The 15095-nt window shown below is 40.8% G+C and overlaps 1 protein-coding gene across 3 annotated transcripts in view; it reads left to right on the top strand.

Moving 5' to 3' along the window:
* The window catches only part of Smarcc1 (SWI/SNF related, matrix associated, actin dependent regulator of chromatin subfamily c member 1), a 136060-nt gene that overhangs the window by 92900 nt on the left and 28065 nt on the right, over positions 1-15095 (top strand). For all 3 annotated transcript variants that reach the window (XM_045136268.1, XM_045136267.1, XM_045136269.1), the window contains 4 exons: positions 1146-1201; positions 3435-3549; positions 4853-5007; positions 12541-12675. In XM_045136268.1, the coding sequence (XP_044992203.1) occupies positions 1146-1201; positions 3435-3549; positions 4853-5007; positions 12541-12675 (461 nt within the window). The remainder of the gene's footprint in view (positions 1-1145; positions 1202-3434; positions 3550-4852; positions 5008-12540; positions 12676-15095) is intronic.

The following is a 15095-nucleotide window of genomic DNA, read 5'->3' as shown; positions in this document are numbered from 1 at the left end:
GAGTGAGATCCCACCTTGAACAAAGCAAACCAAAAAAAACAACACTAAGGGACAGTTCTCCGAACCAATAGTTTTAGACTACTTGGGGCTTGGCAGATGGCTCAGTAGTTAAAAATTAAAGGTGGGATGGCGAGATGGCTTAGCGGTTAAGGTGCTTGCTTGCAAAGCCTAAGGATCCAGAATTGATTCTCCTGGTCCCACATAAGCCAAATGCACAAGGTGGCACCTGCATCTGGAGTTTGCTTGAAGTGGCTAGAAGCCCAGGCATATTTATTCTCCCTCCCTCCCCCCCTTCTCTCCTTGCAAATAAATAATTTTTTTCATTTATTTATTTATTTTGGTTTTTCGAGGTAGGATCTCACTGTAGTCCAGGCTGACCTGAAATTCACTATGTAGTCTCAGGGTGGCCTCGAACTCATGTTGATCCTCCTACCTCAGTTTCCCAGGTGCTAGGATTAAAGGTGTGCTCCACCATGCCTGGCTTATTAAAAAAAATTAATATCTTTATTTATTTATTTGAAAGCGAAAGACAGAGAGAGAGAGAATGGGCGCACCAGGGCCTCCAACCACTGCAAATGAACTCCAGATTCATGTGCCACCTTGTGCATCTGGCTTATGTGGGTACTGGGGAATCGCTTCACAGGCAAGGGCTTAACCGCTAAGCCATCTCTTCAACCCCACTTACTTAAAATTTTTTGATGCTGTGAATTTAAGTAGTGGACTGTGTTGTCTTTCTCTAGTACCTTGTTCAAAATATGTAGACACTAGATGACAGTAAATAATAAATTGTTTTTATTTTTTCCCTTTTTAAAAAAAATTATCTTCTTTATTTTTTAAAATTACTTATCTTGCTCTAACCCATGCTGACCTGGAATTCAGTCTTATAGTCTCTGGATGGACTCTAACTCATGACGATCCTCCTACTCAGCCTCCAGAGTACTGAGATTAAAGGAATGTACCACCAAGCCCAGCTAATTTCATATGTCTTTTACTTTATCATCAGCTATGCATTGTTTCATATCTGGCTTTTCTAGTTCTATGGCTGTGAGACTGTTCAGTTAGACTGCACAGAAATATATTTCATATGTTCCAGCCTTTACATGATTTTACCCTGTTCAATATTCCATTTATTCTTTCACTTGTAGAGGGAACTGAGGAGGAAAAGATGGAAACAGATCCTGATGGACAGCAGCCTGAGAAGGTAAAGTCCATTTAATTGTCTCAATGAAAAAGCCACAGAGAACATAGCAGGCCTTTCCAACATCATGATTTGGGGTTTTGGTGTGATTAGCTGGGTTTCCTTCAGGGTACTGTCAGTGGATTTTGTTAATTTAAATTATAGCTCTCAAAAAGCATAATATAGGATATTTTCCATTTGTTTATTCACTGCATATTTATCTACATCCTATCGTCGTCTTTTGTGCCTCTTTCAGGCACAGTTGGGAATACTCATACAAAAGTTGGGGTTCTTGTGAATTTTGAATTGTAGGATATAGGTCCTATACATGTACCAGAAGAGAATTACAGGATACTAAGTGATTTCCTAAGAGAAAAGTGCAGTTGGGCTGGTCAGCGCAGGAACTGATTGGTTCTCTCTGCAAGGACCTTCTGGGTGTTTATATTCCTCAGAGTAATAGCACCCAGTCACTAGTTGAGTGAATATATTCAAGCAGGGATTTAAGACTTGATTATACATGGTATTTTAAAATTATATATAGATAAGCAAAAGATGGATAAAATTGAATTGATTACAGCCTCATCAAGTCAATGATATTCTCCCCCATTTTATAGATTACATTCTGTAATTTGCTCAAGGTTACAAAAATTTCAAAGTCTGCAAATGTTGATTTTGTGAATTGGCTTTCAGATATTTGCTTTGCATTCTTTTGTTTTGAGACAGGGTCTCAGTCTAGCTTACATTCCTGGCACTCACTCTGTAGTCCCAGGTTGACCTTGAAATCCTATAGATCCTGCAACCTCAGCATTCAGTGCTGGGATTAAAGGCATGTACTACCATGCCTAGCTTGATTCCTTCTCTTTTTTTATTGTGTTTTTCTAGGTAGGGTCTCACTGTAGCCCATAGTGACCTGGAATTCAGTATGTAGTCTCAGGATGGCCTTGAACTCACGGGGATCCTCCTACCTCTGCCTCCCAAGTGCTGGGGTAAACCCATGCGCCTCTATACCGGGCTCCTTCTTCCTTCCTTCCTTCTTTCCCTTCCTCCCTCCTTCCTTCCCACTTTTTAAATAAATTACAGTTTTTGAGAGAGAGAGAAAGGCAGATAGAGAGAATAGGTGTGGTTGGGTCTTTTGCCACTGCAAATGAACTCCAGATGCTTGTTGCCCCTTGGGCATCTGGCTTATGTGGGTCTTGAGGAATTGAGCTTGGGTCCTTTGGCTTTGCAGGCAAGTGCCTTAACCACTAAGCCATCTCTCCAGCCCATTTTTAAAAATATTTTATTTGTTGATTTATTTGAGAGAGAGAATGAATGTACCTGGTCCTTCAGTCACTACAAACAAACTCTTGACACATGTTCTACCTGGTGCATCTGGCTTTATCTGGCTACTGGGGATTCAAATCTAAGTCTTTAGGCTTTGTAGGCAAGAGCCTTAACTACTGAGCTGTCTCTCTGGCCCTCAAAATAAGATTTCTATTGCTCTGTGTCACTTGTTCTCAAACAATCTGGCAATATTTGTTCTCACTTATGAGAAGTTCACATGCTCTTTGCCCATTAAAATAGCTATTTAGCTGGGGGTGTTGGCATATACCTTTAATCCCAGTATTCTGGAAGCAGAGGTAGAATGATTGTCATGAGTTGGAGGCCATCCTGAGACTACATAATGAATTCCAGGTTAACCTATGCTGCAGTGAAACCCTACCTCGAGAAAACAAACAAACAAAAACACAAACAGCTATTCAATTATTTAGCTACCTTAAAAAAAATTGTTTTTTTTTTTTAATCAGAGAGAGAATTGGTGTGCACTAAGGCCTCCAAACATGTACACCATCTTGTACACATGTGCATCTTTGTGTGATTGTGTCACATTGTACATCAGGCTTAACGTAGGACAGGTAGGGTCAAACATGAGTCTTTAGGCTTCACATGCAAGCACCTTAACCACTAAGCCATCTCCCCATCCCTGCTTATCTTTTAAAATCAATAAAAAATTGTTAGTCATGCTGCATTCCATTGCAACCCTTGCCTTTGGAGCAGACATTGCAGAGACAACAGGAGCTATCCCTCATATGCTTACTTCTTGGAAGCACATTGATATAAATGTCTCAGAATTCATTAGGTTTTTTTCTGACTTCTCTATGACATAGTCTTATCTCTTACCAAAATTAGCGAAACCTTCATTAGTATAAGGTAATTTCCCTCCTTTGAAGCAATGCTTTTTTCATTCCTTAATCTTTTTTTTTTTAACTCCTCCCAGGCAGAAAACAAAGTGGAAAATGAAACAGATGAAGGTGATAAAACCCAAGATGGAGAAAATGAGAAGAACAGTGACAAGGAACAAGATAGTGAAGTTAGTGAGGATATCAAAACAGGTAACTTTAGAAGAAGCTTTTTAGATTTATTATTATATGAAAGTTTTAAATGACACTAAAGAAGTACTGAAAATTTTGTAGAAATACTTAGTAGCAGAGGCCAATAAGTTAAAAAGGAGACATAAAGGGCAGAGAAAGGAAGGGAGGAGGGTACTTAATAGATTGATATTGTATATATGTAAGTGCAATGATTGAGATGGGGAGGTAATATGATGGAGAATGGAATTTCAAAGGGGAAAGTGTGGGGGGGGGAGGGAGGGAATTAACATGGGATTTTTTTTAATAATCATGGAAAATGCTAATAAAAAATTTTTTTAAATACATATATATAGCCCTTGAACTCCTAATCTTGTCCTTACCTCCCTAGTGCTGGAATCGCATTAAAGACATGTGCTACTAAGTCCGGCTTTCTTTATTAACTTTGAAAATGGAGGGGTCAGAGCAGAGAGAGGACAATGCTAGGGAATTAAATCTAGGTCCTTGCACATGCTCTATCCCCGAGCTCTTGTCCCATGCCTTTTTTTTTTTCTTTTGAGACAAGGTCTCACTAAATTGCACAGACAGGCCTTGAACTTGATACCTTCTCAGTTGCTTTGTTCATCACTGTGTTGTGTATGTTCACCCTTCCCGTAGATCCCTTCCACCTTATTGTCACTGTCTGTTGTGAAAGCAGCCCATCGCGTCTGTCTCCTGTTGGTGCAAGTGTTGTTCTTGGTGTCTGATTCCCTCCAGACTTGATGCTTAGTTCTTGAAGCATTTCACTCACCAATAAACTAACATGTGGCCCTTAGGCTTTATTCCTCTGAACTTCCATCGAAACCAAGTGTACTACACAAAGGCCTTGAGAAATGAGGGTAAAACAAAGTATTCCATTTTTAAATATATTTTTTGTTCATTTTTTATTTATTTATTTGAGAGTGACAGACACAGGGAGAAAGACAGATACAGGGAGAGAGAGAGGATGGGCGCGCCAGGGCTTCCAGCCTCTGCAAACGAACTCCAGACACGTGCGCCCCCTTGTGCATCTGGCTAACGTGGGACCTGGGGAACCGAGCCTCGAACCGGGGTCCTTAGGCTTCATAGGCAAGCGCTTAACTGCTAAGCCATCTCTCCAGCCCAGTATTCCATTTTTAAATTCCAAATAGATGCATACTTGAGTACGTGGAATGATTCAACAAACCTCTTAAATTAAAAGGTTGAAAAAGCCATTGATCTCTCTCTTTTTTGTCATGCGCAGAGATGCTAAGTAAGGTAGGTTGTTGAGGCTTGCACATACCCATAACAAAGCTTTTGATAATTTCAGAAGAAAAGGAGACTGAAGAAAACAAGGAACTCACTGATACATGTAAGGAAAGAGAAAATGATACCGGGAAGAAGAAAGTAGAACACGAAATTTCTGAAGGAAATGTTGCCACAGCCGCAGCAGCTGCTCTCGCCTCAGCTGCTACCAAAGCCAAGGTTGGCCCCTCGCAGCCCTTTTCTGGTCTCTCTTCCACCATGAATGGTCACACTGTTTGTGGTTAATTGGGAACATTTAGTATAAAGAGCTTTGCTCTCAGCAGGAGATGACTGTTTGCTGAGTGGCATTTCTAGGTTAAGAAATCCACAGGCAGAGGAGGGAGGGAGAAAGAGTAAGTCCAGTCCCTAAAGGGTGACAGTTTCACTCTATTCATTGTCATGTTTAGCTCTGTGAAGGCTGCAAAGATCGATAGTGTTTTTTGTCGTTTCTTTAAGGGATTGTTTGTCCTTTGAAATTGTTCTAGATCATTGTTAAAATAATTTTTACCAAATTGAAATATTTATGATTTTTAAGATAAATCTGTTTCTCTTTGTACAAATACCTCTTCTGATATCATAGAATGAAAAAAGAAAGCCTAAATTTTTTTTTTTTTTTTTTTTTTTTTGCATCTGCAGCTATTCTGGGGGTGGTTTTTTTTTTTTTTCTTTCTATTTTTAACCTAGTATTGGCTGAACAGCATATTTAAGTAGACAAGATGATATTTCCCCCCACTTAGTGTTAATTTACAATGTAAAGCATTCTAAAAATGAATATATAAAAGTTCTAAAAACTCTTTTCACCCATTATTCTACATTCTACCTGAGTAGCTTCTTTCCATTGTAGGGTACCACATTTCAAATACTAGTTCCTAATTTGTTTCTTCCTAAAGCATTTCTTCATCTGTTGATAAAGATGTGCTTTCATTGTCTTTTAACCAGTCAGCTGTGAATTGTATTTGAAAGTTTAATCTGAGACATGATTCATAAGAAATCCATAGGTAAACCAAGGTGGCACTGAGTGATCTGAGTGCCTGTCCATCTGTGCTAGACCACTTGCACATGGTCACAAGGCTGGGGACCCAGGCTGATGACTTAATTAGTTGGTACTACAGTAGCTTTCAGTCTGGCATATTTATACATGCTATATTCTTCCAAAGATACCTCTTCATCTGTATGGTTTCTAAGGAATTTTCTCTTCTTACCCACCCAACCCTTAACCCTAAAAAGAGCTTTTGTTGTTTTCTTGTTTTGTTTTTTGAAGGTAGGGTCTCACTCTAGCCCAGGCTGACCTGGCATTCACTATAGTCTCAAGGTAGCCTTGAACTCATTGTGATCCTCCTACCTCTGTCTCTCAAGTGCTGGGGATTAAAGGCGTGTACCACCACACCCGGCTGGCAACTTTTTTTGAAGTAGATTCAAATTAGTGAACATAGGCTGGAAAGATGGCTCAGCTGTTAAGGCACTTGCCTACAATACCTAAGGACCAGGGTCCAATTCCCCAGTATCCACATAATGCCAAATTCAGAAAGTTGAGCATTTGTCTAGAGTTCATTTCCACTAGCTGAATGCCCTGTTATGCCTATTCTCTCTGTCTCTCCTCTGAAGTGAGGAGGGGGGAAAAAAAAAATAAATAAATAAATAATGATAATAGGACCAGAGAGGTGGCTTAGCAGTTAAGGAGCTTGCCTGCAAAGCCAAAAGACCCAGGTTTGATTCCTCGGGACCCATGTAAGCCAGGCGCACAAGGTGGCACATGTGTCTGGTGTTGGTTTGCAGTGGCTGGATCCCCTGACATGCCCATTCTCCCCTCCGCCCGCCTCTTTCTCTCTCTCTCAGATAAATAAATAAAAAGGACTGGAGAGATGGCTCAGCAGTTAAGGTGCTTGCCTACACAGCCTAATTATTATTAATACTACTTCTTTATAAAAAAGTTAAGTTTTTCAACCAGGGTCTCACTCTAGCTCAAGCTGACCTGAAATTCATTTGTAGTCCCAGGCTGCCCTTGAGCTCACAGCTGTCCTGTCTGTGCCTCCCACGTGCTGGGATTAACGGTGACTGGTCTCTTTTCTATTTTGATGTCGTCATTTTTCCCTTTCTGTTATGTAATCAAGCACTTTTAACTGTTGAGCCACCTCTATCCCCCCTTAAGTTATGTAAATATTTTGTAAGTATCATCAGCCACTGTAGGTCACGAATACCAGTGCCAGATAGTTTGTTTAAAATGTGTGGGCCATCTTGCAATTCCTACTTGACTGCTTCACTTTATGAACCACTTTATGGTTCACCACACCTGGAAGATTGAGCAACAGTTTTCAGCCACACCACTCAATTTGTACTCATCCATCTTCAACTACTCTTATTTCCAAAAACCAGGAGATGATGATGTCATTCTTACCATATCTCTTAACATCTATGTTTCCTTCTGGATACGTAAAAGTAGTGCAAATGCATTTGTTATATAGTTTGGCACATACTTGTTTAGTGCCACTTACAGCTGGATTTAATATGTGTCAGAGCACGTCATCATTTTTGTGCTTCTTGGTAATCAGAGGGTAAGGAATTCACTTAAATTACTATAATTAGTATAGTTTAGCTAGCCAATCCAAGTTCATCTACTCTTATCTTGTTCTTCTGTGTCTATAAACAGCTTTGTTATTTTGTCACCATCTACATGGAGTGCTAATTAGGGCCCCTGCTGGATCTAGCCGTTGAACAAATGAGGCAGCCCACTTTCAGGCTCCTCACCACCCTTGCACAGGACGGACCCTTCAGTACATGTTCACATTTACACTCCTACTCCTGATGAGCCATGAGGGGCTACACACACAGGAGGAATGTGAGCAATAACTCAGGATTTTCTCCTATCACGAGATACAGGCTTAAAGGGAAGAGATGAATGAAAGCTTCTGGAATAAATTGAAAATTCCAGAACCTAGAACTTGTCCATTTTTCCAAAACAGTGCATTCAGTTCACTGAAGAAAGCAAAGTTATTTCCCTTACATTTATTCACAAGCTGTTCCGAGTCCACTTAGTTTAAATTGATGAGTGTAGGTTTAAGTTCATGGCAACTGGAGCAACAGGAAGACACTCAGAAATATACAATAATTTCCTCCAGTAACCTGCAAAATCAGAGGATCTCCATTCGACTCTCCAGGTCCCATGTAAGCCAGATGCACAAGGGGGACGCATGCATCTGGAGTTTGTTTACAGTGGATGGAGGCCCTGGCGTACCCATTGGCTGTCTCTCTTTCTGTTCTTCCTTCTTTTTCCCTCTCAAATAGTTAAATAAAAAAGATATTTAAAAAAATACCTAGGCAGAGGTAGGAGGATCACCGTGAGTTCAAGGCCACCCTGAGACTAACTACATAGATCAGCCTGAGCTAGACTGAGACCCTACCTTAAAAAAATAAAAAAATTTAGAAAAACACAACAATATAGTTCACATGAAGCCCTTTAAAAAAGTCCTATCACAAGTCTGGAGAGATGGCTTAGCAATTAAGGCACTTGCCTGTGAAGCCTAAGGACCCAGGTTTGATTCTCCAGGTCCCATGTTCGCCAGACACACATCGTGCCTCATGCATCTGGACTTCTTTTGCAGTGGCTAGAGGCCCTGTGCGCCCATTGTCTCTCTCTCTCTCCCTCTGTCTCTAATAAATTATTTTATTTTTTTTACAAAAGGCCTATCACAGGTTATAGACATTAGGATAAATAATGATGTCACTTATCTTAGGAAGACCCTGTTGGTAGAGGATTCAATACTAAACAGGTTATATAAAAAGAAGAAACAAGCATAATCTTTAGTACCAGAATTTTTCCCAACTTGCATGAAGTTCGCTTGTCACATATACTGTCACACAGCTCTTTTAAGTGTAAGGATTAAGAGTAAAAGTAATGGTATTTAAAAATCATATGCTGAGAACATGGGAACTTAAGACAATGCTTTAAAGTATGAATATAAACATAGCATAAACCAAGGTACTATACTTTTCTTCAGCAGAATCTATTTGTACCTTATTAAAATCTTAAAACACTAACGCTGCTATTCATATTCATATTTTAGAATTTCTTAGTCAGAAAAAACAGGTTTTTTTCATACATTTTACTTGTGAATTTTAAATTGACCAATATTTCCCCCTTCTAAGGTACTGTTGTTCAGAGTAGGGTTATCTCCTCAAATCAACTCCATTCTAAAAGGGAACAATGTCAGCCATTAAGATGGAAAGAGGAAAATATATGCCTGCCATGGTGGTGCACACCTTTAATCCCAGCACTCAGAAGGCAGAGGTAGGAGGATCGCCGTTACTTGGCCACCCTGAAACTATGTTGTGAATTCCGGTTCTGCCTGGGCTACAGTGAGATCCTGTCAGGGACAGGGGGTGGGAGGAAAGACTCAACAGGCTCTTGAAATTGGAGTTCTAAAAAAGTTTCTGTACAAAAGCTGGGTCACGGGAATTAGTAAAGCCTTCTCTTCACTGTTTTGAGAGGATAGCATTTATTTAGTGTATATAATAAGGAAAGTTAGTATGACAGTCATACTTGACAGCTCTTAAAGTCTAAGATTAACAGCCAAATGAGGAGCTTTAACTGCCAACAAGGCAATATTGGCAGTGTATATAAACATTAAACATTATATTCCTTCCCTCTACCTATAAAACTTTCACATTTTCTTTTCTCATAATTCTTTTTTATTTATTTGAGAAGGACAGACAGAGAATGAGGCCGAGAGAGAGAGAGAGGGAGAGAGAGAAGAGGAGAGGAGAGAATGGGCACTCCAGAGCCACTGCAAACGAACTCCAGACGCGTGCACCCCCTTGTGCATCTGGTTAACGTGGGTCCTGGGGAATCGAGCCTCAAACCGGTGTCCTTAAGCTTCACAGGCAAGCGCTTAACCAGTAAGCCTTCTCTCCAGCCCTCATAATTCTTTTAAATGCATTTTCCTTTCCCCTACTCCCTGTTCAACAAACAAGCAAAAGTACATTCGACTCCCTGATCTCATAATGTTACTTGTGGCACCCATCACCAGAAGAACCTATCAGCAACATCTCACAGTACCAAGCCTTTTTTTTTTTTTTTTTAATGGACTGCTTAAATGCTGGGTTTCACCTCTCATGCTATCTAAAGATTAAGAGATTTCCCATTAGATTGGACAGTATAATTTAATTATATACTACTTTAAAAGAATCAATGCAGCCAGGTGTGGTGGAGCACTCTTCTAATCCCAGCACTCAGGAGGCAGAAGTAGGAGGATCACTGTGAGGTCGAGGCTATACCCTGAGATTACATAGTGAATTCAAGATCAACCTGGACTAGAGTGAAACCCTTCCTTGAGAAACCAAAAAAAAGAAAAAAAAAAACTTACAAAAGATAACTCACTTTCTGGTTGCTATCATTATTCTACAATGAACAACTTAAAAAGACTGAAGTGAAAAGTTTCTACTTTCCTGTTCTATTAATATGAATAAGAGGGTCTGGAGAGATGATTTACCAGTTCAGCACTTGTCTGTGAAGCCTAAGGACCCAGGTTCGAGGCTTGATTCCCCAGGACCCACGTTAGCCAGATGCACAAGGGGTCGCATGCATCTGGAGTTTGTTTGCAGTGGCTGGAGGCCATGACACACCCATTTTCTCCCCCTGTCTCTTTTTCTGTCACTCTCAAATGAATAGAAATTTTAAAAAATATGAATAAGAGCAGTGCATTATACTTTCAAATGCATGGCTGTGGTCTAACATTTAATCACATTGAAATGCTATTTATAATCCATTTTGCTTTAGAAAAGCCTACCCCATTTCCACAAAGAAGGAAGCATGTGCTAAGAGTGCCTGTTGACTGTTCAACACACACAAAAAAAACTTGAAATGGAATTATTTGGTCCCATCCAGATATTCATAATTGTAGATCTTACTGTAGTATAACCTCCTATGCTTTGTCAATGACAATAAATAGTTTTTTCTAACAATTCTGACTTTGGGGAAGAAGAGAAAGGAAGTGGTTGTCTACCAACAATGGTGTTGTTCATTCTTGCCATGCTTGCAACCACACCAGCAGTGTCTGACCTCTGCTGTCTTTGGATCCTGAAAGAAGTTGGAAGATGCATCCGCAGTACTTTATAGAGCTTGGGGGCAGGGGAGTGGTCTTGTGCAGCCATGTCTGGAATTCCAGTTTTCCATTTAAAGCATGCAGAGTTACCTCCAGCGTGTTGCTTCACCAGTTTCTGCCGAGCCTCAAATTGTGCTCTGGTTGTGACATAGTATCTACTGTTGTCCACTTTCCTGATTTGGTAGTGTTCACAGAGAGGAAACAAGCACCCTTAGTAGCTTCACTTTCTCTTACTACAATGTGCCTCCCTGATTGCCAGAATTCAGTATTAGTCTTTAAGCATCTTTTCTCCCCATTTTGCCAAAATGTCACACTTCTGCCTGAATGGGATCTGCTGAAAATATGACCATTCTTTCCTGTAGCAATCAATCTTGTTTCCCACTAGTCTCCCTCTGTATTGTAAATTAATTGAAATCATTCATCTGTCTTGAATGAAAGGTCTTCTGCAGTTCTGGCTTGATCATCCTGTGGGGCCACACATATACAGCACTTGTTAAAACAGTAGGACATGAACTTGGCACCACTGAGAATGTGAAAGATGTCCCTCTTAAAGGTGTTATGGGCAGACTACTGAATTTAGCAAGTTCTCCCTTGGCTCCAGGTGATGGAGAGGCTGCAGTGGCTCTGCTTTGTAACGGCTGACACTTGAACTGATGGGCTCTGGAGGGTTTTCAGTCATGTACTAGATGGCTGGACTTTTATTTTGTATTTTTTTTAAGATTTTATTTTCATTTATTTATTACAGACAAAGGGAGAGAGAGTGAGAATGGGCATGCCAGGGCCTCTAGCCACTGCAAACAAACTCCAGATGCATTTGCCACCATGTGCATCTGCCTTACATGGGACCTGGATAATCAAACCTTGGTCCTTAGGCTTCATAGGCGTGCACGTTAACTGCTAAGCCATCTCTCCAGCCCTGTTTTCTTTGTTTTTAATGCAGCCCATTGTCATATCTGTCCTCTGGCTGCACTTGTGTGGCACTCTCCCCAGCAGTAGATAGGCAGAGGTAAGATCACTGTGAGTTCAAGGCCACCCTGAAACTGCATAGTGAATTCCAAGTCAGCCTGGGCTAGAGTGAGAGAGACCATATCTCAACAGTTTAAAAAAAAAAAAAGCCGGGCGTGGTGTCTCACGCCTTTAATCCCAGCACTCGGGAGACAGAGGTAGGAGGATTGCCATGAGTTCGAGGCCACCCTGAGAATACATAGTTAATTCCAGGTCAGCCTGAGCCAGAGTTAGACCCTACCTCAAAAAAAACAAAATGAAAACAAAAATAACTTGTGTACAAAGAACATGCACATAAATGCAAAATAGGTTTAGGAGTTTGCTAGGAAACTCCAGATGGTGTCTGGTAGACGGTAGAATCGTCTTTACAGGTGGTCCTTACAGGCCCTTTTTTGTTTTGTTTTGTTTTAAATGAGAGAGTGAATTTGCATGCCAGGCCCTCTAGCCACTGCAGTGGAATTCCAGATACATTCACCACATGGTATACATACATCTGGGTCCTTAGGCTTCACAGGCAAGTATCATACCGCTAAGCCATCTCTCCAGCCCCCTCTTAAGTTTTTTTAAGCAAGTATTTACCCAAATAATTTGAATGGTCTTTTGCCTTTAGCACCTGGCTGCTGTGGAAGAAAGAAAGATCAAATCACTGGTAGCTCTCCTGGTTGAAACACAGATGAAGAAACTTGAGATCAAGCTTCGACATTTTGAAGAGCTGGAAACTATCATGGACAGAGAGAAAGAGGCTGTAAGTAAAGGGAATTCCATGGTTGCATGGTGGTGTTTCATAGATTAAGTCCTGACCATCTTTCAACAATGTAAGTTAGAGGATAGTCTGAGACTACTGAGTGTGTTCCTGGTCTACCTGGGCTAGTGTGAAATCCTACTTAAAAAAAAAAAAAAGTTATCTAATATATGTATGTCCTTATCTGTTGGTCTCTTTACCTATCCTGTCGTTTTACATTTGAACTCAGCCAAGAGAATGAGAAGTGATTCTACTGTCATTTTTAATTTTATTTTTATTTATTTATTAGAGTGGGTGTGGCCAGGCCTCCAACCACTGCAAACAAACTCCAGATGCATGTGCCATCATGCTCATCTGGCTTAGGTGGGTTCTGGGAAATTGAACCTGGGTCCTCAGGCTTTGCAAGCAAACAAACACCTTAACTGTTAAAGCCATCTGTCCAGCCCTATGCTTGACTTCTTTCTAAACGATGATCAACCATTGATTATAGATAAAAGGGAATGCTGGAATTAAAGATGCCTACCTCTGTGCCAGGCGTGGTGCTGGTGGTATTATTGCTGTTGTTTTGAGAAATGATACCAAGAAGCTAGCCGGGCTAGCCTCTGACCTACTATGAGCCAGGCGTGCTGGCACCTGGCACTCACAAAAAAAAAAAATTCACTATGTAGTCTCAGGGTGGCCTCGAACACATGGCGATCCTCCTACCTCTGCCTCCCGAGAGCTGGGGTTAAAAGCATGTACCAGTACTCCCGGCTCTAATTTTTTTTTAATTTTTTATTTTTATTTAATTGACAGTGGAAGGGGGAAGTGGCGGAGAGGGAATGGTCATGCCAGGGCCTCCAGCCACTGCAAACAAACTCCAAATGCATGCACCCCCTTGTGCATCTGACTAACATGGGTCCTGGGGAATTGAACCTGGGTCCTTTGGCTTTGCAGGCAAATGCCTTAACCACTAAGCCATTCCTCCAGCCCTGATCACCACACAAAAACATTTAGAGGATAGTCTCTCAATTAAGACTTGAAAATAGGGGAAAAAATAACTACTCAACACACAACAATTTTTTTGTCCTTGGTTTGGTTTGGTTTGGTTTGGTTTGGTTTGGTTTGGTTTGGTTTGGTTTGGTTTGGTTTGGTTTGGTTTGGTTTTTCAAGGCAGGGTCTCACTTCAGCTCAGGCTGACCTGGAAGTCACTGTGCAGTCTCAAGATGGCCTCAAGCTCCTGGCGATCCTCCTACCTCTGCCTCCCAGGTGCTGGGATTAAAGATTTGCACCACCTTGCCCAACTTATTTTTTTAAATATTTTATTTTTATTTATTTATTTGAGAGAGAGAGATAGGCAGGTAGAGAGAGAGAGAATGGACATGTCAGGGCCTCCAGCCACTGCAAATGAACTCCAGATGTGTGCACCCCCTTGTGCATCTGGCTCATGTGGGTCCTGGGAAGTTGAAGCAGGTCCTTTGGCTTTGCAGGCAAGTAATTTAACCACTAAGCCATCTCTCCAGGCCCCAACTTATTTTTAAATTTTTGTTATCGTGCTGAGTATTAAATCCAGAGCCTAATGCATGCTGGGCAAGCTTTGTGCCACTGAGGCATATCTACAGTCTGACTTTTACTTTAGGTGGGTAGGCTCTCACTCTCTTGAATTTAATCTGTAGTCCCTGGCTAGTCTTGAATTTACAGCAATACCTCCTGATTGCTGGGATTAAACAACTTTTTAAAAATTTATCCATTTTGAGAAAGAGAGAGAATATGGGTGTGCCAGGCCCTCCAGCCACTACAAATACACTCATGACACATGTGCCACCATGTGCAGCTGGCTTAAGTGGGTTCTGGGGCATAGAACCTGGGTCCTTAGGCTTCGCAGGCAAGTGCCTTAACTATTAAGCCATCTCTCCAGCCCTTAAAGAACTTGTTAAATATTATTTTATTTAATATATTTTTTTATTTATTAGAGGAAGAATGGCTATGCCAGGGCCTCTATGAACACACTAAGGCCTTTATCTACTGCAAACAAACTCCAGACACATGCACCATTTTGTTCATCTGGCTTTACATGGATACTGGGGAATCAAACTCAGGTCCTTAGGCTTCACAGGCATGTGCCTTAACAATGGAGCCATCTCTCCAGCCCCTTAATGTGGAGTTTGTTTGTTTGTTTGTTTCTTTCTTTCCTTCCTTCCTTCCTTCCTTCCTTCCTTCCTTCTTTCTTTCTTTCTTTCTTTCTTTCTTTCCTTTGTTTTTGAGGTAGGGTCTCACTCTAGCTCAGGGTGGCCTCAAACTCCATTGCAATTCTCCTACCTCTGCTGGGATTAAAGGTCTACACCAGGACGCCCTACTTGTGTTTTGTTTTTGTTTTCTGTTGTTTTTGTTTTGTTTTGTTTCTTGTGTTTTTTTTATTTGTGTGTATGCAAGTGTTATTTATT

Source organism: Jaculus jaculus, chromosome 17 (genome assembly GCF_020740685.1).
Source record: "Jaculus jaculus isolate mJacJac1 chromosome 17, mJacJac1.mat.Y.cur, whole genome shotgun sequence".
NCBI classification, from domain to species: Eukaryota; Metazoa; Chordata; class Mammalia; order Rodentia; family Dipodidae; genus Jaculus; species Jaculus jaculus.
This window is presented reverse-complemented; position numbering and strand designations above follow the sequence as displayed.